The sequence below is a fragment of the Cricetulus griseus genome (genome assembly GCF_003668045.3).
Source record: "Cricetulus griseus strain 17A/GY chromosome 1 unlocalized genomic scaffold, alternate assembly CriGri-PICRH-1.0 chr1_0, whole genome shotgun sequence".
Taxonomy (NCBI): Eukaryota; Metazoa; Chordata; class Mammalia; order Rodentia; family Cricetidae; genus Cricetulus; species Cricetulus griseus.
In genome coordinates, this window is record NW_023276806.1 from 61,929,523 (window position 1) to 61,951,236 (window position 21,714).

General features: G+C 47.1%; 1 protein-coding gene across 1 annotated transcript; it reads left to right on the forward strand.

The window, feature by feature from the left end:
- The first annotated feature begins 2,730 nt into the window (after nt 1–2,730).
- Riiad1 (regulatory subunit of type II PKA R-subunit domain containing 1) lies at nt 2,731–12,472 on the forward strand. Its single transcript, XM_035450860.1, has 4 exons — nt 2,731–2,814; nt 3,384–3,460; nt 11,344–11,390; nt 12,402–12,472. Exons 1-4 carry the CDS (start codon nt 2,731–2,733, stop codon nt 12,470–12,472), a joined length of 279 nt encoding a protein of 92 aa, XP_035306751.1.
- The last annotated feature ends 9,242 nt before the right edge of the window (nt 12,473–21,714 follow it).

Sequence of the window (21,714 nt, forward strand, 5' to 3'; positions counted from 1 at the left end):
CTTGCATGTAGAGGTCAGAAAACAACTTTGTGGAGTCATTTTCTTCCTTTAAAAATTTAAAATTGCATTTGTGTGCGTGCACGCGCACACACACACACACACACACACACACACACACACACACACACACATGAACACATGCCACAGTGCATGAGTGAAAGTCAAAGAACAACTTTTAAGGGTGGATCCTCTTCTTCCTTTGACCTTTATGTGGGTCCTGGGGAATCAAAGGTAGGTCTTTATGTTTATGTGGCAAGTGTTTTACCTACTGATCATCTTGTTGGCTTGTTATTTATTTATTTATTTATTTAATTTAGTTGAGACAGGTTTTCTCTGCATAGCCCAGCTGGCCTTAAACTCACAGAGACCCTCTTGCCTCTGCCTCTGGAGTGCTAGGATTAAAGGTGTGTACCACCATGTCTAGCTTGTTTCCTGACTTCTTAAGGATTATCTATTTGTTTATTTACTTGAGATAAGGTCTTCTGTACCCCAGGCTGGCCTGGACCTCACTGTGTAGCCCAGGATAAACCCTGATCTTCCAGCCTCTACTTCCCAAGAACTTGAGATTACAGGAGTGAGCCATTGTGTCCAGCTTGTAAAATTACTTTTAATAATAATTTCGTGAAAAAATAAATAAATAATTTTATGAGTCAGGCAGTTGTGGCTCACACCTTTAATCCCATCATTTGGGAGGCAGAGGCAGGCAGATCTCTGAGTTTGAGGCCAGCCTGGTCTACAGAGTGAGTTCCAGGATAGCTGGGAAACCTGCTTGAGAAACCTTGTCTTGAAAACCCAAACCAAAATAAACAAACAAATAAATAAATTATGGACCTAGGAGTGATGGTTTATGCCTTTAATCCCAGGACTTGGGAAGCAGACATAGGCAAATCTCTGAGTTTATGACTAGCCTGGTCTACACAGTGAGTTCCAAGCCAGCCAGGGCTACAGTGAGACCCTTTGTTGTTTTGAAATCATTTTATGGGGCTGGGGAGATGGCTCAGAGATAGAGTGCTTGCTACACAAGCATGAGGACCAGAGACTAAATCCTTAGCACCCAAAGAAAGTGTTGGGGCAGTGTTGAGTCTGCAATCCCCTCACTGGGCAGCCAGAGAATGTGGATTTCTGCATCTCTGGATCTTCCTAGTTGGTCTGGCTAGTCAGTGAATGACTAACAATGGACAATGACCTCGTTTCCACACACACGTGCACAACATATGGGTACACAAAGACGTTTTATTTAACCTACTTTATTCAAAATATTATTTCAACATGCAGTGCATATAAAGTTATTGAGACAGTTTCCATTATTTTCTTCCACTAAGTCTTCAAGATCCAGAGTGTATTTTAAATTTCTGGCATATCTAACACAGCCACATCTCAAACATTCAAGAATTGAGACACTGTGGCAACCACACTACCTACAAAGTCTGTGGATTTCATCGTAGCCTGTCCCTCTGCGGGGTAGGAGGAAGTCAGCCTTAGCTGATAGAAACTATCACCTGGGGGTAACCCCTGCTCTGCCTGGGAAAACATTACTTCTGACAGATGGCAGCTTATCTCTCTTTCACCATTAACTCCCTCTCCTAAAAAAACAACCCAAATGATTGCTACCCCAGATGGGCTCCTGGGAAGAGGCTTGTAGCCACTAACTGACTCACCTGCATCTACTGTTCTGTCTGGAAATGCAGAGACCCGAAGATGGAAGAGAGATCCCCCTCCGTGGCCAGACATTTAGCTTGTTTCTCATGTTATGTCTTTGCTTTGGGGGGGGGCAGTTGTTCACAAGTCCCAAACTCTTTTGAGATTCTGTCTCCTACATCTCAGAAGGTCTCTTGCTGGGCACCATCTCTTCGAGCAAGGAAAGCTGGTGTGCACGTGTGGGGCGTGTGTGGGGCGTGTGTGTGTGTGTGTGTGTGTGTGTGTGTGTGTGTGTGTGTGTGTTGACATAGGCTCTTGCCCTTTCCAGGCAGCTATTTTGAGAACTGTGGTTTTATGTTCACTCACCCTTCTTAATTAGATACTAGAAGAACAAATCTTTCACTCAGTTCATCCACTTTCTCTTTCTGTATTCAGTCGAGAGTTAGAGAAATAATTTACAATTTATGAGGAGCCCAAGGTGAAGAGAAAATTGATCTACCTGAGGAAGTCATTCCAAAAAGGGAAATTCTGCCAGGGTGCTGGCCAGGTCCAGCATTCTGAGTTTGAGAATGTTCTTATCTTTGCAGAGATTGGCTCCCACCACGCTCTGGGGCACTTTCATATTTTAGGAAACCAGGCTTCCAATATCTAGTGTCTGTCTACCGAACAGACGGAATGCTTGGCTTCTGGGCCAGTAGGAAGACAAGCCTGCATTTTTCTACGCAAGCACAGAGTCTGCTCGAGCTGGGAGCTGGATTCTAAAAGACCCTGCACTAGGAACCTCTTTTGTGGTTTGCTCTAGCTAAGCAAATGCACGATTCGAGGTCGAGTGGGGTCAAGAAGAAAGGTTCATTTCAAATACAATTCGGCTCAGAAATCAGTCTTTAAGTCTGGTTAAATGATCCCCTGGAGACCCCAAATCCAAGTTCATTCAGCTGAAGAGTGGCTTCCACCTGTTTCTGTCTGTAGCATTTGCCTTCCTTGCCTGGAAAGGATTGGATTTGTAGAGAGGCGGGGCCAGGGGCGGGGCGGGCAGAGGGGCGGGGCTTCGTTTCTCCGCCGCCCGTCGCCTAGACAACCGACTACAGCGAGATGGAGCCGTTACCCGGAGGGGTAGTGGGGCCGGATCCCGGAACTCTGAGCCCTGAGCAACTGGAACAGTTGCGAGATTTCAAGGTACGTGAGTCGGCGTCCCCTAATACCTGTTCAGATTAAAGGTCCCTCGGACAGGGAGGACTCCGGGAGAGGGCAGCGGGGCCTGTTCCCCCGAGATGAGTGCCAGAGGATAGATAGGTGGAATGTCCCTGAGCCCAACCCGCCAGGCATTTGAAAGCGTATGGCAATCAAGTAGGGGTCTGGCCAGAGAAGTGACAGGGGATGTAACTCAGTTTTGCACCAACTACCAGGCTGCAATCTTCTCTACCACCACCACCACCACACCACCACCACCACCACCACACCACCACCTCCCCCACCGCATAAACTAGCACTCCGAGGTAGAGCAAGAGGATCAGGAGTTCGAGGCCAGCTGGCTTCACCAAGCTCCAGAACAGCCCAGGCACTATGAAACTCTGCCTGAAGAGAAAAGAAATGGGGCTGCTTCAAAGGAAAATTTGAAGACTGTGCTTGGGCTTTCAGATACTCCAGGAAAAGACATGGCTTGTCCCCACCACTTCACACCTCCTTCCCGGGTTGAACCCTGGCTCTGTCTCCCCAGATCTTTGACTCTTGGTTGTTGTTCTTAGATCCAGACTCGGATCGCAAATGAAAAGTACTTGAGGACCCACAAAGAGGTGTCGCTGCTCATTAGTGGCTTCTTCAGGTAGGTGGTTTGACAGGCTGGCTTTAGGTAGCTAGTAAGAATAGATGAACAGACCCTCTAATAGCCACAGGGAGAATCTTCAGTTTGAGGCCAGCCTGAGTTACACAGTGAGACTCATACAAAAACAAAACACACCAAAACTGTTCCCTCTTCCTCTGTGTTTTTTTTTTTTTTCTTAGAAACAATTGCTTTACATGTCAACCCCAGTTCCCTTTCCCTCCCTTCCTCCCCTCCTCCCCTGCCCCCCACCGGTCCCCTATCCCATCCCCTTTCTGCTCCCCAGGGAGGGTGAGGCCTTCCATGGGGGAATCACCAAAGTCTGTCACATCATTGGGATCAGGGCCTAGACCCTCCCCTATGTGTCTAGGCTGAAAGAATATCCCTCTATGTGGAGAGGGCTCCCAAAGTCCATTCGTGTACTAGGGATAAATACTGATCCACTGCCAGAGGCCCCATAGATTGCCCAGGCCTCCCAACTGACACCCACATTAAAGTGTTTAGGTCGGTCCTATGCTGGTTTCCCAGCTATCAGTTTGGGGTCCATGAGCTCCCCCTTGTTCGGGTCAGCTGTTTCTGTGGGTCTCTCCAGCCTGATCTTAACCCCTTTGCCCATCACTCCTCCCTCTCTGCAACTGGATTCCAGGAGTTCGGCTCAGTGATTAGTTGTGGATCTCTGCTTCTGCTTCCATCAGCTACTGGATGAAGGCTCTAGGATGGCATATCAATCTCATTAAGGGGGGGGGCATTTAAGGTAGCCTCTCCACTATTGCTTAGATTGTTAGTTGGGGTCATCCTTGTAGATCTCTGGACATTTCCCTAGTGCCAGATTTCTCTTTAAACCTATACTGGCTCCCTCTATGATGGCATCTCTTTTCTTGCTCTCCTCTGGTCTTCCCTGATTCAATCTTCCTGCCCCCTCATGTCCTCCTCTTCTCCCCTTCTCCTCCTCCGAACTCCCTCTTCCCTCCTCCCAATTTTTTTTTTTTAAAGACAGGGTTTCCTATAGTCAAGTGTGGTCTCAAACTCATTATGTAGCATAGGCTAGCCTTGAACTTGTGGTAGTATCCTGCCTGCATCCTCCCAGGTGTTGGAACTATACAAATGCATCAGCCCAACTTGGTTTGGACCTCATAAAAGTTAGAAAATTCCCGAGATTCAACCTTTCATAACTCTACAGTTATCTCTATATCCTTTAAAATACTAATGTTCATTCATTTCAACTATAAAGATAAACATTAATATTTACCTCATGACACTGAGGGAACGTGGCAGAGGAGGAGAGTGTTCCAACTGTGCAGCCTTTTTTTTCTAGCCCACTTCAAACATTTTTATTTTATTAGCACTGTGTACAATACGCATGCTATGTGTGTGATATGTGAATGGAGGTATTTGTACGCCAGTCAGAAGACAACTGGGGGGAGTTGGTTTTCTTCTTCCATTCTTGGTTCTACAAGTCAAATTCAGGTTGTGAGACTTGCATGGCAAGCACTTTTATCCACTGAGGCTTCTCACTGGGTCTCTAAACATTTAACTTTAAATCCCCAAATCCTGAAATTAAAAGTATGCATTGGTGGCCATAAAGAAATTAATGACTAGCCAGGTGGTGGTGGTATACATCTTTAATCCCACTGTGCAGACTCTTGGCCCTTGCTTACTTGAGAACACTGTAGAAGAATGACAGGGAGCCAAGGCATAGGGACTTTGGGGGGACTGAGGCAGGAGGATCATGAGTTCAAGACCAGTCTGGACTGCATTAGTGAGACTATATATATATATATATATATATATATATATATATATATATTGAGGCAAAAGGATACTGTTTTCCAAATTTGGTGGTAATCTCATGGTCACACCATTTAGGAGATGGAGGCAGGAGAATTTGTGAATTCAAGGCCAGTCAGATGACAGAGTGGAACCGTCTCTCAAACGGGCAAAAATTAATAGAGAAACAAATAAAACTCCCATTTCCCAATGCGTCCTAGGTATGTTTCTTCAGTGTACTCCATTGGAATAGAAAAATCTCAGAACCCAGAATTGCCAAGTGGTGAAGACATTGAACTTAAGACACTGGATATAGCACACACCTTTAATTACAGCACATGGGAGGTAGAGTCAGGCAGGTCTCTGTGAGTCTGAGGCCAGCCTGGTCTACAAAGAGAGTTCCAGCCAGGGCTACATAGTGGGACCCTGTCTAGAAATAATCTCCTAATGGAGTAACAGGAAAAGAACCGAAGAAAAGATTCATGGGGCAGCATGGGTGGAAACAAGAGGGCTAACTCAAGTTTTGTTTGGCTACAGCCAAGTCAGTGCAGTTAAAATAGCACTGGCATCCACTTCTAGGCACTGTTTTGCTTCCCTCCATCAGCAGTCATCAAACTGTATTATGATGGTGTTGTCACAATGTTCTAGGCTAGTGGTACCATGTGTGTCTCCACAGTATCCATACTGTGATGGCATCTTGGTAACATTTTGCTTACTCCCTCCTCCACCCAGCAATTCTATAAAAGATAGATGATGATGATGATGATGATGATGATGATGATGATGATGATGATACTCAGACAGAGCTGAATTTTGTAGTCCTGGAACTCACTCTGTAGACCAGGCTGAACTCAAACTCACAGAGATCTGCCTGCCTCTGCCTCCCAAATGTTGGGATTAAAGGGGCACCATCATGCCCAGCCCATTGTTATTTTTTTTAAAGCCATCTAATGGGTGCTAGAGAGATGGCTCAGTTAAGTCCACTTGCTGCTCTTACAGAGGACCTAGGTTCAGTTCCCAGTACCCACATGGTAGCTAGCAGCCTGTAACTCCCATTCTAGGGGTTCTGACAACTTCTGGACTTCACAGACATCAGGCATGTATGTAGTGCATCTACACACATGAAAATAAAAACTCCACACATGAATACATATAAAATAAAAATGAATCTTAAATGAAATAAAAGACATTTTATATTATTTTTTCCATTTTTGCAATTGAGACATGTTAAGTTCAGAGATGGGAAATACATTTCTCAAGCTGCTGACCAAAGGACCAAGTATTTCACCCCCTGGCTCTTCCACCATATAGTGTTGTGTGTTGAGGTGCACCCAGGACCCCTATAGCAGAGTGCTTCCTTAACCATGTGTGAAACCCTGGGTTCAAACCCCAGTACCCAGGTTTCCCAAGCCCCTTTTACTTTTCCTTGGGTCTCACTAGCCTTCATATTTTGGCCATTTCTTCAAGGAGCTTCAGATTCACACAGCAAGTAGGGAAGGAATTAGTGAACACTAAAACCTTTTCTCTGTGAAGAGCAGATTCATTATGGTTGGGGCAGATGATATTATGGGGCAAGCTGGTATGCTGGGACAAACTTAATCCCAGAACTCACAAGGCAGAAAAAAGCAGATCTCTGTGAACTCAAGGCCCATTTGATCTATATTGTGAGATCCAGACCAGCCATGTCTACATACTTAGAATCTGTCTTTAAAAAATACATATATGAGCCGGGCGGTGGTGGCGAATGCCTTTAATTCCAGCACTCTCGAGGCAGAGGCAGGCGGATCTCTGTAAGTTCGAGACCAGCCTGTTTTACAAGAGCTAGTTCCAGGACAGCCTCCAAAGCCACAGAGAAACCCTGTCTCGAAAAACCAAAACCAAACCAAACCAAAACAAAACAAAAAAAACCAAAACCCAAAAAACTCCACCAAAGTACATATATGTACACACACACACACACACACACACACACACACACACACATATATACATACACACACACACACACACACACACACACATACATACACACACACACACACACACACACACACACACACACACACACACACATACACACACATATTGGAGTCCTCTGCCAGTGTCCGATGTGAGGGTCATGTTTGCATTTTTTATTCTAAAGGGAAATAGGGAATGACACGGCTCCAATCTAGGGAGTTTGCAGTCCAAGCTGAGAATGGTTCTGGCAGAGAAAGTGAAAACAGACATTTAGGACCCTGTGTTTTCTCTACACTGGCATCCACAAACACAGGGTTAGAACACTGGGTGGTAAGTGGGGGCGTGGAGTGCTGGCTGGCCCTGTGTCTCTGTTTATCCAGGAAGTTTCCAGGAAGAGGCTGGGGTCTTGGCACAGCCGCTGCAATACCCCTGCAGCTCCAAAAGCCTTCATCTTCCTCCCTTCCCCCTCCCAAGGCCGCGCAGCCCAATCACCCTTCACCTGGGTGAACTCCTTCTCGCCCCTCTCAGGCTTCTCTCCAGGGTGGCATTTGAAGTATGAGGGCTGGTTTTTGTTTGCCTGCTGTTAATTTCCTTGAGCAGTACTAGAGTGAGCCAGAATCAGCTCAGCTTTCTTCTGGAAACTTTACCCAGCCCTGTGTGAAGAGGAGGGAGGAGGAAGAGCTAGATGAAGGCAGCTTGCCTGTTCAGTTCTGCCCTGGGCTTTCTGCTCCTGAGGTCCAAGCCCTCTGAAGCTGTGAACTGTTCCCATTGGGAAGGCTAGCCTCTGCTTGGGCTTCTGGATTCTGTGATTTGTGGCCATGTTGCCTCCACACCTCAGATACAGTGCACAGAACTCTTAATACCTAGATCTCAGAAGTTAGAAGAGAGACCAAACTTACTTTAGGCCCCCAGAAAACTCAGACTTAGGGCTGGAGATGCAGTGTGCACATGTGCAGGGCAGTCTTTCCAAACTGCAGCTCTGGTCTGCCATTCCTTGTCTGGAAAAATCTTCAGTGGCTCCCAACTTTGCCTTTTTGTTTGTTTTAAACCATCTGTTGAAACATACAGACAAGTGACAAATCTTAAGTTGGATCAGCTTTCCTGTACATGTGACACTCTGGATGGAGAAACTGAATTTTACCAGCACCTCAGTGCCCAAGTGACCCCGTTTGATGTGGGATAATGCTCTTGTACACTGTAAAGATTTGTCACTTTATTTTATTTGTTTGATAAAAACAACGATTGGCCAATAGCCAGGCAGGAAGTATAGGTGGGGCTAGCAGACTAGGAGAATTCTGAGAAGAGGAAGGAAGGACAAAGTCACCAGCCAGACACAAAGGAAACAAAAAGAGAGGGCCTTACTGAGAAAAGGTACCAAGCCATGTGGCAAGAATTATGAGTTAATTTAAGTTGTAAGAGCTTGTTAATAATAAGCCTGAGCAATAGCCTAGACAGTTTATAATTAATATAAGCCTCTGTGTGTTTGTTTGGAACTAAAGGGCTTTGGAACTGGGAGGGACAGAAACTGGCATCTACATTATTGTTATGATTCCACACAAAGTCTCACAACACAGGCCAGGCTGGCCTCAGTCTCTCAGGTGATGGTGTGAGCTATGTTGCTGGCTTCTAACAACACAAATCCATTACCCTTTTGTGTCTATGTACATGACATTCTTGAATCCCTGCCACTCTGTGCCTGCCTCCTTCTACTTGGTCCTATCTCCATTCTGTGACTGTCCGACTCCAGCACACATTTGCCATTCCTATTCCCTTTTTCTGGTTCACAGTGCCAGGCAACCCAGTGCCTGGCAACCCCGTACCACCCCGCCCCAACACCTCCCATCATGAGTCCTCAATTTCTCCTTCACCACATGTCTGTATGCTGGTCAAACCAAGCTCTCTAGTTTATTCCCCAAGCTCAGGCAGACACCCCCAAGTGTTCTCCTGGACCCTGGGGATACAATAGTAGATACAACCCAGCTGCTAAGCACAAGGCAGTCACACACAGGACACAGGACTATTTCCATTTCTGGGCCTTGGTTCTTGCCATTTCCCTGGACCTGGAATGTTCTTGTCCCTCATCCTTTGTTCTTCCTAATTAAAATCCCATTTGTACCACAAGGGTCCCTTCCAATCTAATAACTCTGAAGGTTTTTGGGGCCCCACTTTCAGCAACTATTTGTCTTAGGGTTTCTACTGCTGTGAAGAGACACGATGGCCATGGCAATTCTTTTTTTTTGTTTTTCCTAAGATTTATTTATTATGTATACAGTGTTCTGCCTGCAGTATGTTTGCACACCAGATCTCATTACAGATGGTTGTGAGCCACCATGTGATTGCTGGGAATTGAACTCAGAACCTCTGGAAGAACAGCCAGTGCTCTTAACCTCTGAGCCATCTCTCCACCCCTAGCCCCAGCAATTCTTATAAAGGAAAATATTTAATTGAGGCTGGCTTACAGTTTCAGAGGTTTAGTCCATTATCATGGTTGCCTTCAGGCAGACATGGTGCCAGAAAAGGAGCTGAGAGTTCTACATCTGAATCCCAAGGCATCAGGAAGAGACGAAGGTCTGGCTTGAGCTTCTGAGACCTCAGTGACACATTTCTTCCAACAAGGCTGAACCTCCTATTAGTGCCACACCTTATGGGCCTATGGGAGCCACTTTTATCCAACCAGCACACTATTCTTCCCTCCCAAAGCACTATTTAATAGCCTTTTAGCAGTTACTTGAGGTTCCTTGGCATTTTAGGAAACTCACCTGTTTCCTTTTGTTTGTAAGATCTTTGAGGCAGGGCTATATTTTTCACTCACCAGTGTGCATACACATATATACGTGTGTGTGTGTGTGTGTGTGTGTGTGTGTGTGTGTGTGTGTGTGTGTACACCCATGTGCAAGCTTGTGGAGGCCAGAATGCTCTATGCCTCATTCACAGGGTCTCTCACTGAACCTGGAGCAAGAGCAAGGCTGGTAAGCCCCAGTGATCACCCAGCTTCCAGTCCTCTCAATGTTGGGGTTAATAGGCACCAGGTCAAGGCCCAGCTTTTGACTGGGATGTTGGGGATCTAGAGTCAGGTTCTCATGCTTGGACAGCAAGTGTTCTTTGCTACTGAGTCATCTCCCCAGACCCTATCTTTGTTTTCTCTTATTTTAAAATCATTATCATATATTGTGGTTACTTGTATAATTCATACTCAGTGTGTGTCTAATTGAATTGAAGGAGGAGGGAAACAAAATTATTGAAGCTTGGGCTTTCTCAGCAAGGGAGACTTTGGCCAAGAGAGCACCTGGAACTGAAGGTGGTTGGCCGGCCACCACAGCCGGAGGTCAAGCAAACACTGTATCCCTTGGGCATACAAGACCTCTCTCCTTTATTTATTGTCTGTATGAACTTGGGCAAATGATTAACCTTTTGGGGGCTTGTTTTCTTTATATGTAAAATGGAGATATAATTGTCATTTTACAGGGACGTTATAAGCAAAATAGTGTTAGTGAATGCTTTATGAAGCCTAGAACTTTCTGGGCTGTCAGGCATTTCTAGTATCCTGGTGACTACATCTTCATGTCTGTGTTAGCCCATCTGAAGTCTTTAGCTTTGCTTATTGTCTCCCTGGGACATTTCTCCTTGGGAAATCCATGGGTAAACATCTCAGACCATTCCAGGGTCGCATCTCTGTCCATTAGGCATGAGCCCCTTGACGACCTGGAAAATAGTCTTCCTATTGGCCAAGCCCAGGGTTTGTAAGAGCATCCTGTCTACTCCACAGCTCCTGTGTGAAATGATTATGGTCTACTTTTATTGTTACTTGGATACTTGGTTTATTTATTTATTTATTTATTTATTTATTTATTTATTTTTGAGACAGGGTTTTTCTGTGTAGCCCTGACTAGCCAGGAACTCAATTATGTAGTCCAGGCTAGCCTGGAACTCACAGAGATCTGCCTGCCTGAATTTCCTGGGTGCCCAAATTAAAGGTGTGGTCACCACAACCAGCCACTCCATTGGGTTTTTGTCTAAGATCCCCTGATTTATTGATGACTTCTAGAATGGGCAGGCCTGTCATTAATCTGCCTTCCAAAGAGCAAGATGGGGCAGTGGCCACACCACAGCCTGCACAGCCCCGGTTTATCTCCCCCCTTATATCTTTTAATGTTTTCCAGAGAAATGTTTCTGAAAAGACCAGACAACATCCTTGAATTTGCTGCGCGTGAGTACAGTGGCACCGGGGTGTCTCCCGTGCCTGTGCAGGAAGCAGGATGGGAGTTTAGAGTTGGGCAAGCCCAGGACTTTGTTTGGGGTCTGGATCTTCACTTGATGTCCCCTACAGGCGCTGATTTTTTAAGGCTTTTTCATTTCCCCGGCTTTTCCTCAAAATGAGGCCAGAGTGGCACTGAGGCAGGACTTCTCTTGGTGAGGACTGCGAATTTTTGAGATTCCCAAAGGAGAGCTGGCCAGCCCTAGCCCATGGCGGGCATCTTAAAGTGGTGCCTGACCCAGGATGCACATTTAGAACCACCGGGGGAGCGTTTAAAAAATACTGATGCTCAGGCCCCACCTCTAGAGATTTTTATTTAATTAGTCTGGGGCGGGGCCCAGCAGCCAAGGTTTTGAAGGCTCCCCAGGTGGTTTTTAATGGATTCCGGCTGCGGAGATGGCTTCAGGTCAAACAGTGTGGAGTGGGGAGCTGGGCGGTGTCTGGGGTGCGGTTAACCCCGGGAGCCCTTAGCGTTCTAAGCACGCCTTTCCTGCGCTGAGCAGATGCTGACTTGTGACTCAGTCTTCCTGGTGTAAAAACCCTCTTCTGTCGTCATGCTGTGAGCATGGCTCTCCTGGGAGACGGTGTTCTCTGAAAAGGGCTGCATTTCAGAGGCCGGAGCTGCAAGTTTAGTGGAGAACAGAATAATACTTGGTGTTTATTTGGGTCCTAAGATGGAACCGGATCTGAGTACTCAGAATCCCTGAGCCCTTGGTGACTCCCTGAGCATCAAGAGGACCAAGAGCCTAGACTGGGCAACGTGCTTAAGCCCTGCCCGGGATGGTTACCTGGCATTCATGAGGGCAGCTGCCAGGGACTCGCTGCGAGCGCTGAGATTGTATTGTAAAGTGGGGACCACCGTTGAGTGCGGCTGGGACAAAGCATCTGACTTTTTAGTAGAGTAAGCTGTTGCCCAGGCTTTCCCCTTCAGTATAGATGATTTCGTTCTGATTTTCATCCCAGACTATTTCACGGATCCAAGACTTCCCAACAAGATTCACATGCAGCTAATTAAAGACAAGAAAGGGTCCTAATTAGCAAAGCCACACGCTCAGCTGCTGTGAGAAGCCAGAAGGAAACCAGCCTCGGGTGGGTGTTAGCCTCACTCTTGTGAAAAGCAACACGGGTTTATGGGTCCAGGCTGTGAAAGAATGCAAGCCGGGAAACGGGAAATGTGGTACAAGTGTGCCATTTTCCTGACAATTTAGGAGGCTTAGAGTGTCTGTCAGTGATGGTACCTAGTGAAGCCAGTGAGGGGGTGGGTGGGGAGGTGTCCTGGGCGATGGGGCCCTCTCCTGAGGCTTGGAGGTGAGGCGGGGCGCAGCCTCCCTCCTACAGTCCTTCCACTTAGACGTCATGATGTGCCCTCTACACCCCATTTCCACCCCCACCCCACCCCCGCCCCGGCAGGAGGCAGGATGATTCCTGAAGCCGTTTTGAAGGCTGGAGAGGTTTTTTTTTAGTAGTTTGTTTGCTTTTTCTTAATGTGAGGTGGGAAAGGCCACCCTCCTAGTGAAACCACTTCTGTTTTGCAGGGTCACCTGGAGGCCTGAGAGCCCAGCTGCCGTGCGTCTGGGTTTCCAAACTGTGTGGGACTCTTCCTCTCACAGAGGCTTTCAGAGCTTCTCATTAAATCCAGGCCAGCCTGTCTGCTGTCTCTCTTACTTCATTTGGATGGAGGAGGATGCCGTGCACGGGGGGGGGGGGGGCTGCTGTGCCTGACACCAACCCCTTTCTCCTTGAGGTGGTCTAGGGTTTGGAGTGTCAGAGACGGTTCACACTCCAGTCACTTAGCAACAAACAGGGCTGGGGATCCTAAGAAAACCACAGTTGGTTGTGGTGGGATAAAACAATGAGCCCATATTTGGACATCCCACCTCCCACGAGCTTCCTAAGTGTAAGGTGGTGATTTACTTTGCTTATCCTAGAAGCAGTAGTGAGAGAAATTGGGCTGGGAGGACATCAAGACAGATGAACACAGTGAAAACTCAAGAGGGGCCATGAATATTGTGAAGCACACACCTGACAGGCGCCTGGGGAGGTGGAGGACTTGGTTCTTGGAGACTCTAGGAGCAAGCTGTTTTTCTATTGATGTCTGGCTAAGAGCTAGCAAGATGGTTCAGGTGGTGGCATGAAGCCCTTCGCTCATTTAGGAGTATATGTGAGTGTGTGTGTGTGTGTGTGTGTGTGTGTGTGTGTGTGTGTGTGTGTGTTGTACATCTTATCTTTCAGGTCTTTGGCCTCTGCTGTCTGCTGGCTCCACTGTATAAAAGAGCTCTTGTGAGTTTCACATGTCAACATCACCATGGCAACAGAAACACAGGTTGAGTGTTATTTGTATTCCCTTGCTCCAAGCTGTCCTTACTTGCAGTAGTAAAAAGGGCAATGGAACAGGAAGACTCAGAAACCATGTAAGTTATTAAGTGGAACCCTCAGGAGGTTAATTTGTTTTTGTTTTAAGAAAGGGTCTCACTCCATAGCACAAGCTAATCTCAAATTTGCCATGATCCTCCTGCCTCAGCCATGGCTTTGAAAGTGCTGGGATTGTGGGCATTTGCTGCTCACTGCACCTGGCTTTGAGGAGTTCATTCTGTGCTTTCAAAATTATACTTCAGCATGTCTGACATGAACAGTGAACTGTACTTGCTTAGGAAGTACAAAAAAGGGGGCTTGGGAGATAGCGAGATGCTTGCTTTGTAAGCTGGAGGACCTGAGTTCAAGCCCCAGAGCCCACATTAAAGCACACACACACACACACACACACACACACACACACACACACACACACACACACAACACACACACCCCTCAGGTGTGGTGTGCACACTTGTTATCCCAAAGCTGGGGAAGCAGAGGCCAGTGGACCCCTGGGGCTGGTGAGCTGGCCTGGCCTAGTAGGTGAGTCCAGGCCAATGAAAGACCGTTTGAAAAACAAAGTGAAACAAACAAAAGTGGACAGTGCCTCAAGAACAACAATGGATGCTGTCCCCTGTCCCCTGTCCCCTGTCCTCCATGCGTGTTGATATGCACACACACAAACATACACAGTAACAAAATCTGGTGTGGTGGCTCACCTCTGTAATCCCAGCACTCGGAAAGCTGAGGCATGGTAATTGCTATGAATTCAAACCAGCTTGAACTATGTATGGCATGTGGTCCTGTCTCAAACAAACAAACAAACAAACAAACAAGCAAACAAAGTTGGAGAGATGGCTCCGTGGTTAAGAGCACATGCTACTCTTAAGGACCTGAGTTCGATTCCCAGCACTCATATCAGGATATCAGGTGGTTCACAACTGTAACTGCAGCTCCAGGGGGATCTGAAACCTCTGACCACTTGGGGCCACTTCCATTCAAGTGCACATATACTCCCTTCCCCCACATAGACATAATTAAAATAATCAAAGCAAACGTTAAAAAACAAACAAAAGAAGCTCTGATCAGAAAACACAGTTTAGATGTTCCTGGGCCTATCCAGTGTGAAGAATATACAAAGATGGAGAGCATGGTGAATTTTGAGGTGCCTGTGTGCCTGCTGTAATGCTGGTGTAAATGCCTTTCCTTGCATACCTCATACATTTCAAATCTTCCCAAGATAAGCAGCAGTTTAACACTTGGTGGTAGGAATCTCTCTGTGTCCTTGGGACAAGAGGCTCTCCTCTCCGAGGTTGTTTGTGGTCTGGGAGATGATATTCTCCCCCCCCCCCCATCTTTACTTGGACATTTTTGTTTGGTTGGTTTTGCTTTTTGAGACAGGGTTTTTTGTTTTGTTTTTCCTGTAGCCCAGGTTGTCCTGGAACTTGATCTGTAGACCAGGCTGAGCTTGAATTCAGAGATCTGCTGGCCTCTACCTCCCAAGTGCCAAACATCTCATTTTCAGCTTGAAAACTCCAGCTGAGTGGGAACCAGGCTTGGCTCTCAGCAGTGACTGAGAAAGAACAGGTGTCCACCGAGTCCCAGTCTATGTGGAGAGAGTGAATGTGCACATAGCTGAGTGTGCCGCCACGATGCAGTATATCTACAGCTATAAAGGCAAGTATATGTACCCATGACAGGGGCAGGGATGTAGTATAGGAGGAAGGAGGAAGAGCACCAGGTTTGGCTGGGGCACTGAGGGAGGTCTCCTGGAACCTGGCATAGGATGGGCAAGAAAGAGCTTTCCAAGCTGGGCGATGGTGGTGCATGCCTTTAATCCCAGCACTCGGGAGGTAGAGGCAGACAGATCTCTGTGAGTTCAAGTCCAGCCTGGTCTACAGAGCAAGTTCCAGGACAGGCTCCAAAGCTACACAGAGAAACCCTGTCTCAGGGGGAAAAAGAGAGAGAGAGAGAGAGAGAGAGAGAGAGAGAGAGAGAGAGAGAAAGAACTTTCCAGGCAGATTTGGAGAGCAGGGGGAAATCATGTGCCCGTTTCTCGGTTCTGATGAACAGGACGTGGGGACAGGTCCTGTTTATCACCTGCTCAAGTTTCTAATTTTTTTTGTTGTTTGTTTATTTGTTTATGTAAGACAGGGTTTCTTGGCTGTCCTTAAACTCACTCTGTAGACCAGGCTGACCTTGAATTCAGAAATCACACTTCCTCTACCTTCCTGAGTAAGTACTGGGATGAAAGGTATGTGCCACCACAACTGGCCTGCACTTTTTTTTTTTTTTTTTTTTTTTTTTTGAGACAGGGTTTCATGTAGTCCAGGCTGTCCTCAAATTTGCTATGCGGGCAAGGTTGACTTCAAACTCCTACTCTTGCCATAACATTGACATTTCCTTACTTTCAAGCCTCCCTTGCAGCTAGGATCAGTCCATGTGCCTGTGCACTAGCTATCTGTAACAGGATGTTGAGAGGTTCTAGGAAGGCTTTCTTGAGTGTGGCTGGTACAACAGATGTAGTACTTGCTTTTCTTTCTGATTTGGGCCTGAGTGTAATGGAGCCAGGCAGGCATCATAAGAACATAGGAAATAACATGTGCCAGTGTAAAAGCCAGTCTTCTGAAGCAACAGGGAGGAAAAGTTGAGACCCTGGGCCTTAGTGACATCTTGGTAGGGAAGGGAGCCGTGGAAGGAGATGGCAGAGAGAAGACAAACCACAAAAAGCAAAAGCCTTTACTAGGCAAAAGCTAGATTTTTATCTTTGAGATGGATAGCTAGCAAAGAATTTTAAATCATGATAAGCTCCAGGGGAGAGATTCATTTACATGGCATGGAAGAGAAAATAAGGGGAATGAGGACTAGAAAAGGCCTGTGGGGAGATTTGATCCACCACTGTCTCTCACCGGCACCCTTGCAGTCACTAGTGTGCCCACTGAGAATCTGCTTAGTTTCATTTCTAGAAAGTCTGCTTGCAATGGCTTCAATGCTAGGGATTATTTTTCTCAGTAATTCTGGTGGCAGCAAGATTCAGAGTTTCCAGGATGGTGACAGGGACTGTGGCCTTAGCTGGCTTTCACTCCACCAGCCTCAGCTGGCCACCCTGCTTGCAAGAAGGCCCTGTACTCCCGGTGCATGACTACATTTCTGGCAAGAGTGGACAGAGCCATACCTTTGGACTCCCTGTCCACAGGGCCAGACTCAGGGTCATGTGACCCTCCAGGAACTTAGCAGAGACCAGATTAGGGCGAAAAGAGGTGGGGATCAGCTGTTGGAGCCCCCTGTACTCTCTGACTCATTCCCCTGGTATTAGCTGGAGGATCTGGGAGAGGAATTGGTACTGAGGATCTAAGCCGTGACTTTGAGCATATGCACCAGGTGCTTTCCCAATGAGCCCATCCTCAGGCCAAGAGGCATCTTAACAACTCTCACATGAATGAATGTGCCACTCTCTTGCCTAAGGCCTCTTTTTTGGGCGGGTCGGGGTGGGGGGGTGGGGGGGTGAGGTGGGGTGGGGGGTCGGGAGGGGGGGGTGTTTTGAGACAGGGTTTCTCTCTGTAGCTTTGGAGCCTATCCTGGCACTCGCTCTTGTAGACCAGGCTGTTCTCAAACTCACAGAGATCCGCCTGTCCCTGTCTCCTCAGAGCTGGGATTAAAGCTGGTCTCTTTTTGGAAAATTATTTTAAATTATGTGGGCATGTGCATACAGGTACCTGAAGAGACCACAGGCGTCAAATCCCCTGAAGCCAAGGTTACTAATAGCTGTGAGCCTACAGATATGGGAATGGAGAACTGAAACTGGGCCCTCTGGAGGAGCAACAAGTGATTTAATCACTGAGCCATGCCTCTGGCCCTGCCTTAAGGCCTTATTAGTGTCCCATGAATTTAAACCCAGATGGCTGCCCTGGGGCCACAAAACTCCAAAGACTTCCTTGTCTGCCTTACAGACCTTAGCCTTTCACTGAGGCTCTCCTTACTCTACAACAGCTGCCCTCATCCAGCTCCGTTCCTTGAATACACCAATGCACCCACTTGGGGAGTCTGGAACTCTGCCTGCTTCTCTTCCTCACATGTATGCTAGTCCAAGATGCTCTGTGGTAAGGGTTAAAAGCTCCATGAGGGTCACTTCCGCACACAGCTTTTCTCACACAGCTGTCTGGAGGCCACAGGTTCAGGACCAGCACCTCTGGAGTTTCCAGGGTCTTCGGGGGCAGAAGTGGAACCAGGAAGGGACTGTCATTATTTATTTATTTTTTCTGGAAAGCAATGTGAGCCCAACATCTCCCTCTGCTCTGGCTGAGTTTCAGATATCTGCATGTTCAGAACTTTACAGATGTTAGGAAGGTCAGACCTTGAGTATCGAGGCAGCAACAGCGCCCTAGATTGTTGCTTGTCAGATTTGGAGGTCCTTTATTTCCTTGAGATCCAACTAAAGTAGTCTCCCTCAGATTTAATTTTTAAAGGTTTTTTTTTCAAGACAGGATTTCTCTGTGTAGCCCCTGTCTGTCCTGGAACTTGCTCTGTAGACCAGGCTGGCCTTGAACTCACAAAGATCCTCTTGCCTCTGACTTCCAAGTGCTGGGATTAAAGGTGTTATTCTTTTGTTTAAGCTGCAGCTGCTGATATAAACAACCCACGTGGAGTTTATTTACCAGAAAAGGGGGGGAGAGGGGGATGGGTAGTCAGCCAACCCAAGAGGAGCCAAAAGGAAGAGAGAGAGGGATGGGCGGCAGGACCTTTTAAAGGGGAGGTTGCCTATGCGCACTGGGGTTTTGCACCTGTGCAAGAGTCCTCACATTGCACCTGTGCAATGCATGGCGGGTGTGTGCCCCGTGGTTAGGGGGCGGGGGTCAGGGTCATCCAGGTGTATTGTTCTTATAATCCCGGCTGTTGTTTATTATAAAAGTTGGAGAATTGGGCTTGGCAGGTTAGGGAAGTAAGGGCGAAGATGTCTCAAGGCTGCTTCCTGCTGGCCTGGGGCGTTGACCATCTTTGGGGGGTTGGGGTGCTGCCACGTCCTGGGGTTGATTGTTGTTTCATTGCAGTCTGGGCCATATGGTACTCTCTGGTGCCTTTTAGACCTGGCAAGATGTTCGCAGAGCAGAGGACAAGGTTAAGTTTAGAAAAAAATTTTGTCTTAGGTCCTGTCACTTGAGGGAAAGATTGTAAGATGAGGAAGGGGTTCCCGAGGTGTCCCAAGATGAGGAAAGGGAAATTGGGACTGGGGAAGGGTTGGATATTACCTGGAGTGAATCTGACCTGTTTTGATCTGATTTGGCTCCCTGGAACTTATAAGAGTCCTTAAAGTTTGTGAAAACATAAAGATTAGACATATTAGATCATATCTAGGTGGTATGAAATCTTTCTGGTTACTTTTAACCAGAAGGCACAAACACTTGGTGGTCCTTGTATCTTTAGATCCATGGCTTTTAGCCTGGCATTCCTGTAACAACAACTAATTGGTTGGATTAAGAGTTTTAAGTAAGTCATTGTGATACTTTGGAAATTGATGAGCAGAGTGTAATTAGAAGCAGGAAAGTTTAAATCAGCCTTGTAGAAGTTGAGCCTTATTCTTCTGAAATAGGAGGCAAAGTAGATGATTTCAGTGTCCTCTGAAACCTAAGGGAACAGGGTCCTGTTGTAGAAACTGTGTATGAAGGGTGAGTCTCAGGTGGAGAAGTAAAGGGCTTGAGGTGGGATAAGTGAATCCAGTGGGGAAGGCCCTCAAGCTTAGCTGCTGTTGGAGTGACAAGAATTACTTTGAAAGGGCCCTTCCACTTAGGAGACAGGGGGGAGGGGCTCTGGTCTGGAGGAGAAAGAAGTACTTGATCCCCTATGTTAATTGGAGAGGTACAGGGGGTAGCACATGGTCCAGGTAGAGAGTGGTCAGCAAATTCCCAAAGGAGGGAATGGTGATGATGAAGTAAAGGTGTAAGCAGGTGGTCAGGGAGAGGCGAGAGTGTGGGAGGCCAGGTGTTAGAACCGGCTGCCCATACATGAAAACTGGTTGTTTAGGGAGAGCCCTAAGCCTGAAAAGGGCCAGAGGCAGAAGCTTTACCCAGTTCAAGGTGAAGTTCCTGTGACATTTTAACCAGAACAGTCTTTAAAGAATGGTTAGTTCGCTCTACCTACCCTGAGGACTTGGGGTGGTATGGAATATGAAAATGCCAAGGAATATTGAGAGCTTTAGACAGGGTTTGAGAGATCTGAGAGGTAAACTCAGGACCGTTGTCTGACTGAAGAGAGGCTGGAATCCCAAACCGGGGGATAATTTCCCTGAGAAGGATGTCAGAGACGGTCTGAGCTCTCTTGTTAGTAGTAGGAAACGCTTCTACCCACCCTGAGAAAGTATCCACTAGTACCAGGAGGTATTTAACTCGCCTGACTGTGGGCATGTGGGTGAAGTCAAGTTGCCAGTCAGTCCCTGGGAGAGAGCCCCTAGCCTGGTGTGTGGGAAAAGGGGAGCTACAATACCTGGAGTTAGGGTTTGACATCTGACAGGTTTTACAGGAGGCAGTGATAGTTTTTAAGAAATTTAAGTCCTCAGAAGTAGGTTTGAGGTGAGACTTGACAGAGAAAGAGCCTTACTGTTAGGGTGGAAAAGCTAGTGTAAGTAGGACAGAATTTGTCTCATGTCAGGAGGTGGCTGTGAGGATGTGGGTTGTAGTGTATGGATTCCCTGTGGTGGGTGAGGTAGATCTGGGCCTCGGAGGGCTGCAGCCCTAGCTGCTCTATCAGCCCGGTTGTTGCCCCTAAAGATAACAGAGCTGTCAGTCTGGTGTGACCGACAGTGAATAATTCCTATAGCTTTGGGGAGGTGAGAGGCCTTTAGCATGGCCATAATATAACCTGAGTTAGTTATGGATCCTCCTCTTGTAGTAAGTAGCCCACGTTCCTTCCAAATAGCTGCGTGGGACAGGAGGATATGAAAAGCATATTTAGAGTCTGTGTAAACATTTAGAGAATGTCCCTGTGCCAATTGGAAGGCACGGGTGAGGGCTATTAATTCAGCCTGTTGTTTAGTAGTGTGGGCAGGAAGTGCCCGTGCTTCCACCACCCTGGTGTCTGACACTATGCCATAGCCCGCTTTACGGGTCCCCTCATGTAAAAAAGAGCTGCCATCTGTGTACCAGGTATAGGTGGCCTGAGGTAGTGTGCCCTCCTGTATGTGTGAAGGATGGGACACATACAGGTTCCTCCAAGGTTTCAATGCAGGAATGAGCTGGAGAATAGTTAGCATTAGGTTGAGGTAGAAGATTTGAGATATTAAGGGGTGGGCAAGATTGGAAAGTAAGCGTGGCATCTTCTACTAATGCCACCTGGAGGGAAAGAACTCGGGAAGGAGGTAGAGTTTGTAAGCCTCTGTAGGTTAGGAGATGGGACAGGTTGTGATGACAGAAGACAGTAATGGGTGACCCAAAGGTTAGTTTCTTTGACTCACGGATAAGAAGCTCAGCAGCTGCTAAAGCACGTATGCAGGATGCCCATCCTTGAGTAGCCAGGTCTAGCTTCTTCAACAGATATGCTACAGGTGCAAAGGAAGGTCCTAGCTGGTGACCTAGAACTCCAAGGGCAAATCCTTCTTTTTCTGTTAAGTAGAGGGAGAAAGGACGAGTTAAATCTGGTAGATGAAGAGCAGGGGCTTTCAGGAGAGCCTGTTTAAGTCTCTGAAAGGGCTTAGTAACAGGGTTAAGGAGGGGTTCATGTGGAGGTCCAAGAGCTGCCCCATACAGGGGGCAGGCAAGGAGAGGGTAAGAGGGGATCCAGGAGCGTAAGAAGCCAGCTATTCCCAGAAATGATAAAATCTCCCCTTTAGTGGAAGGAACTGCAAGAGACCCGATTAAGTTTTTCCTGTCTACAGTAATAGCTTTGTGGGTTGGGGTAATGGTTAGTCCCAAATAGGTGACCTGAAGAGTAG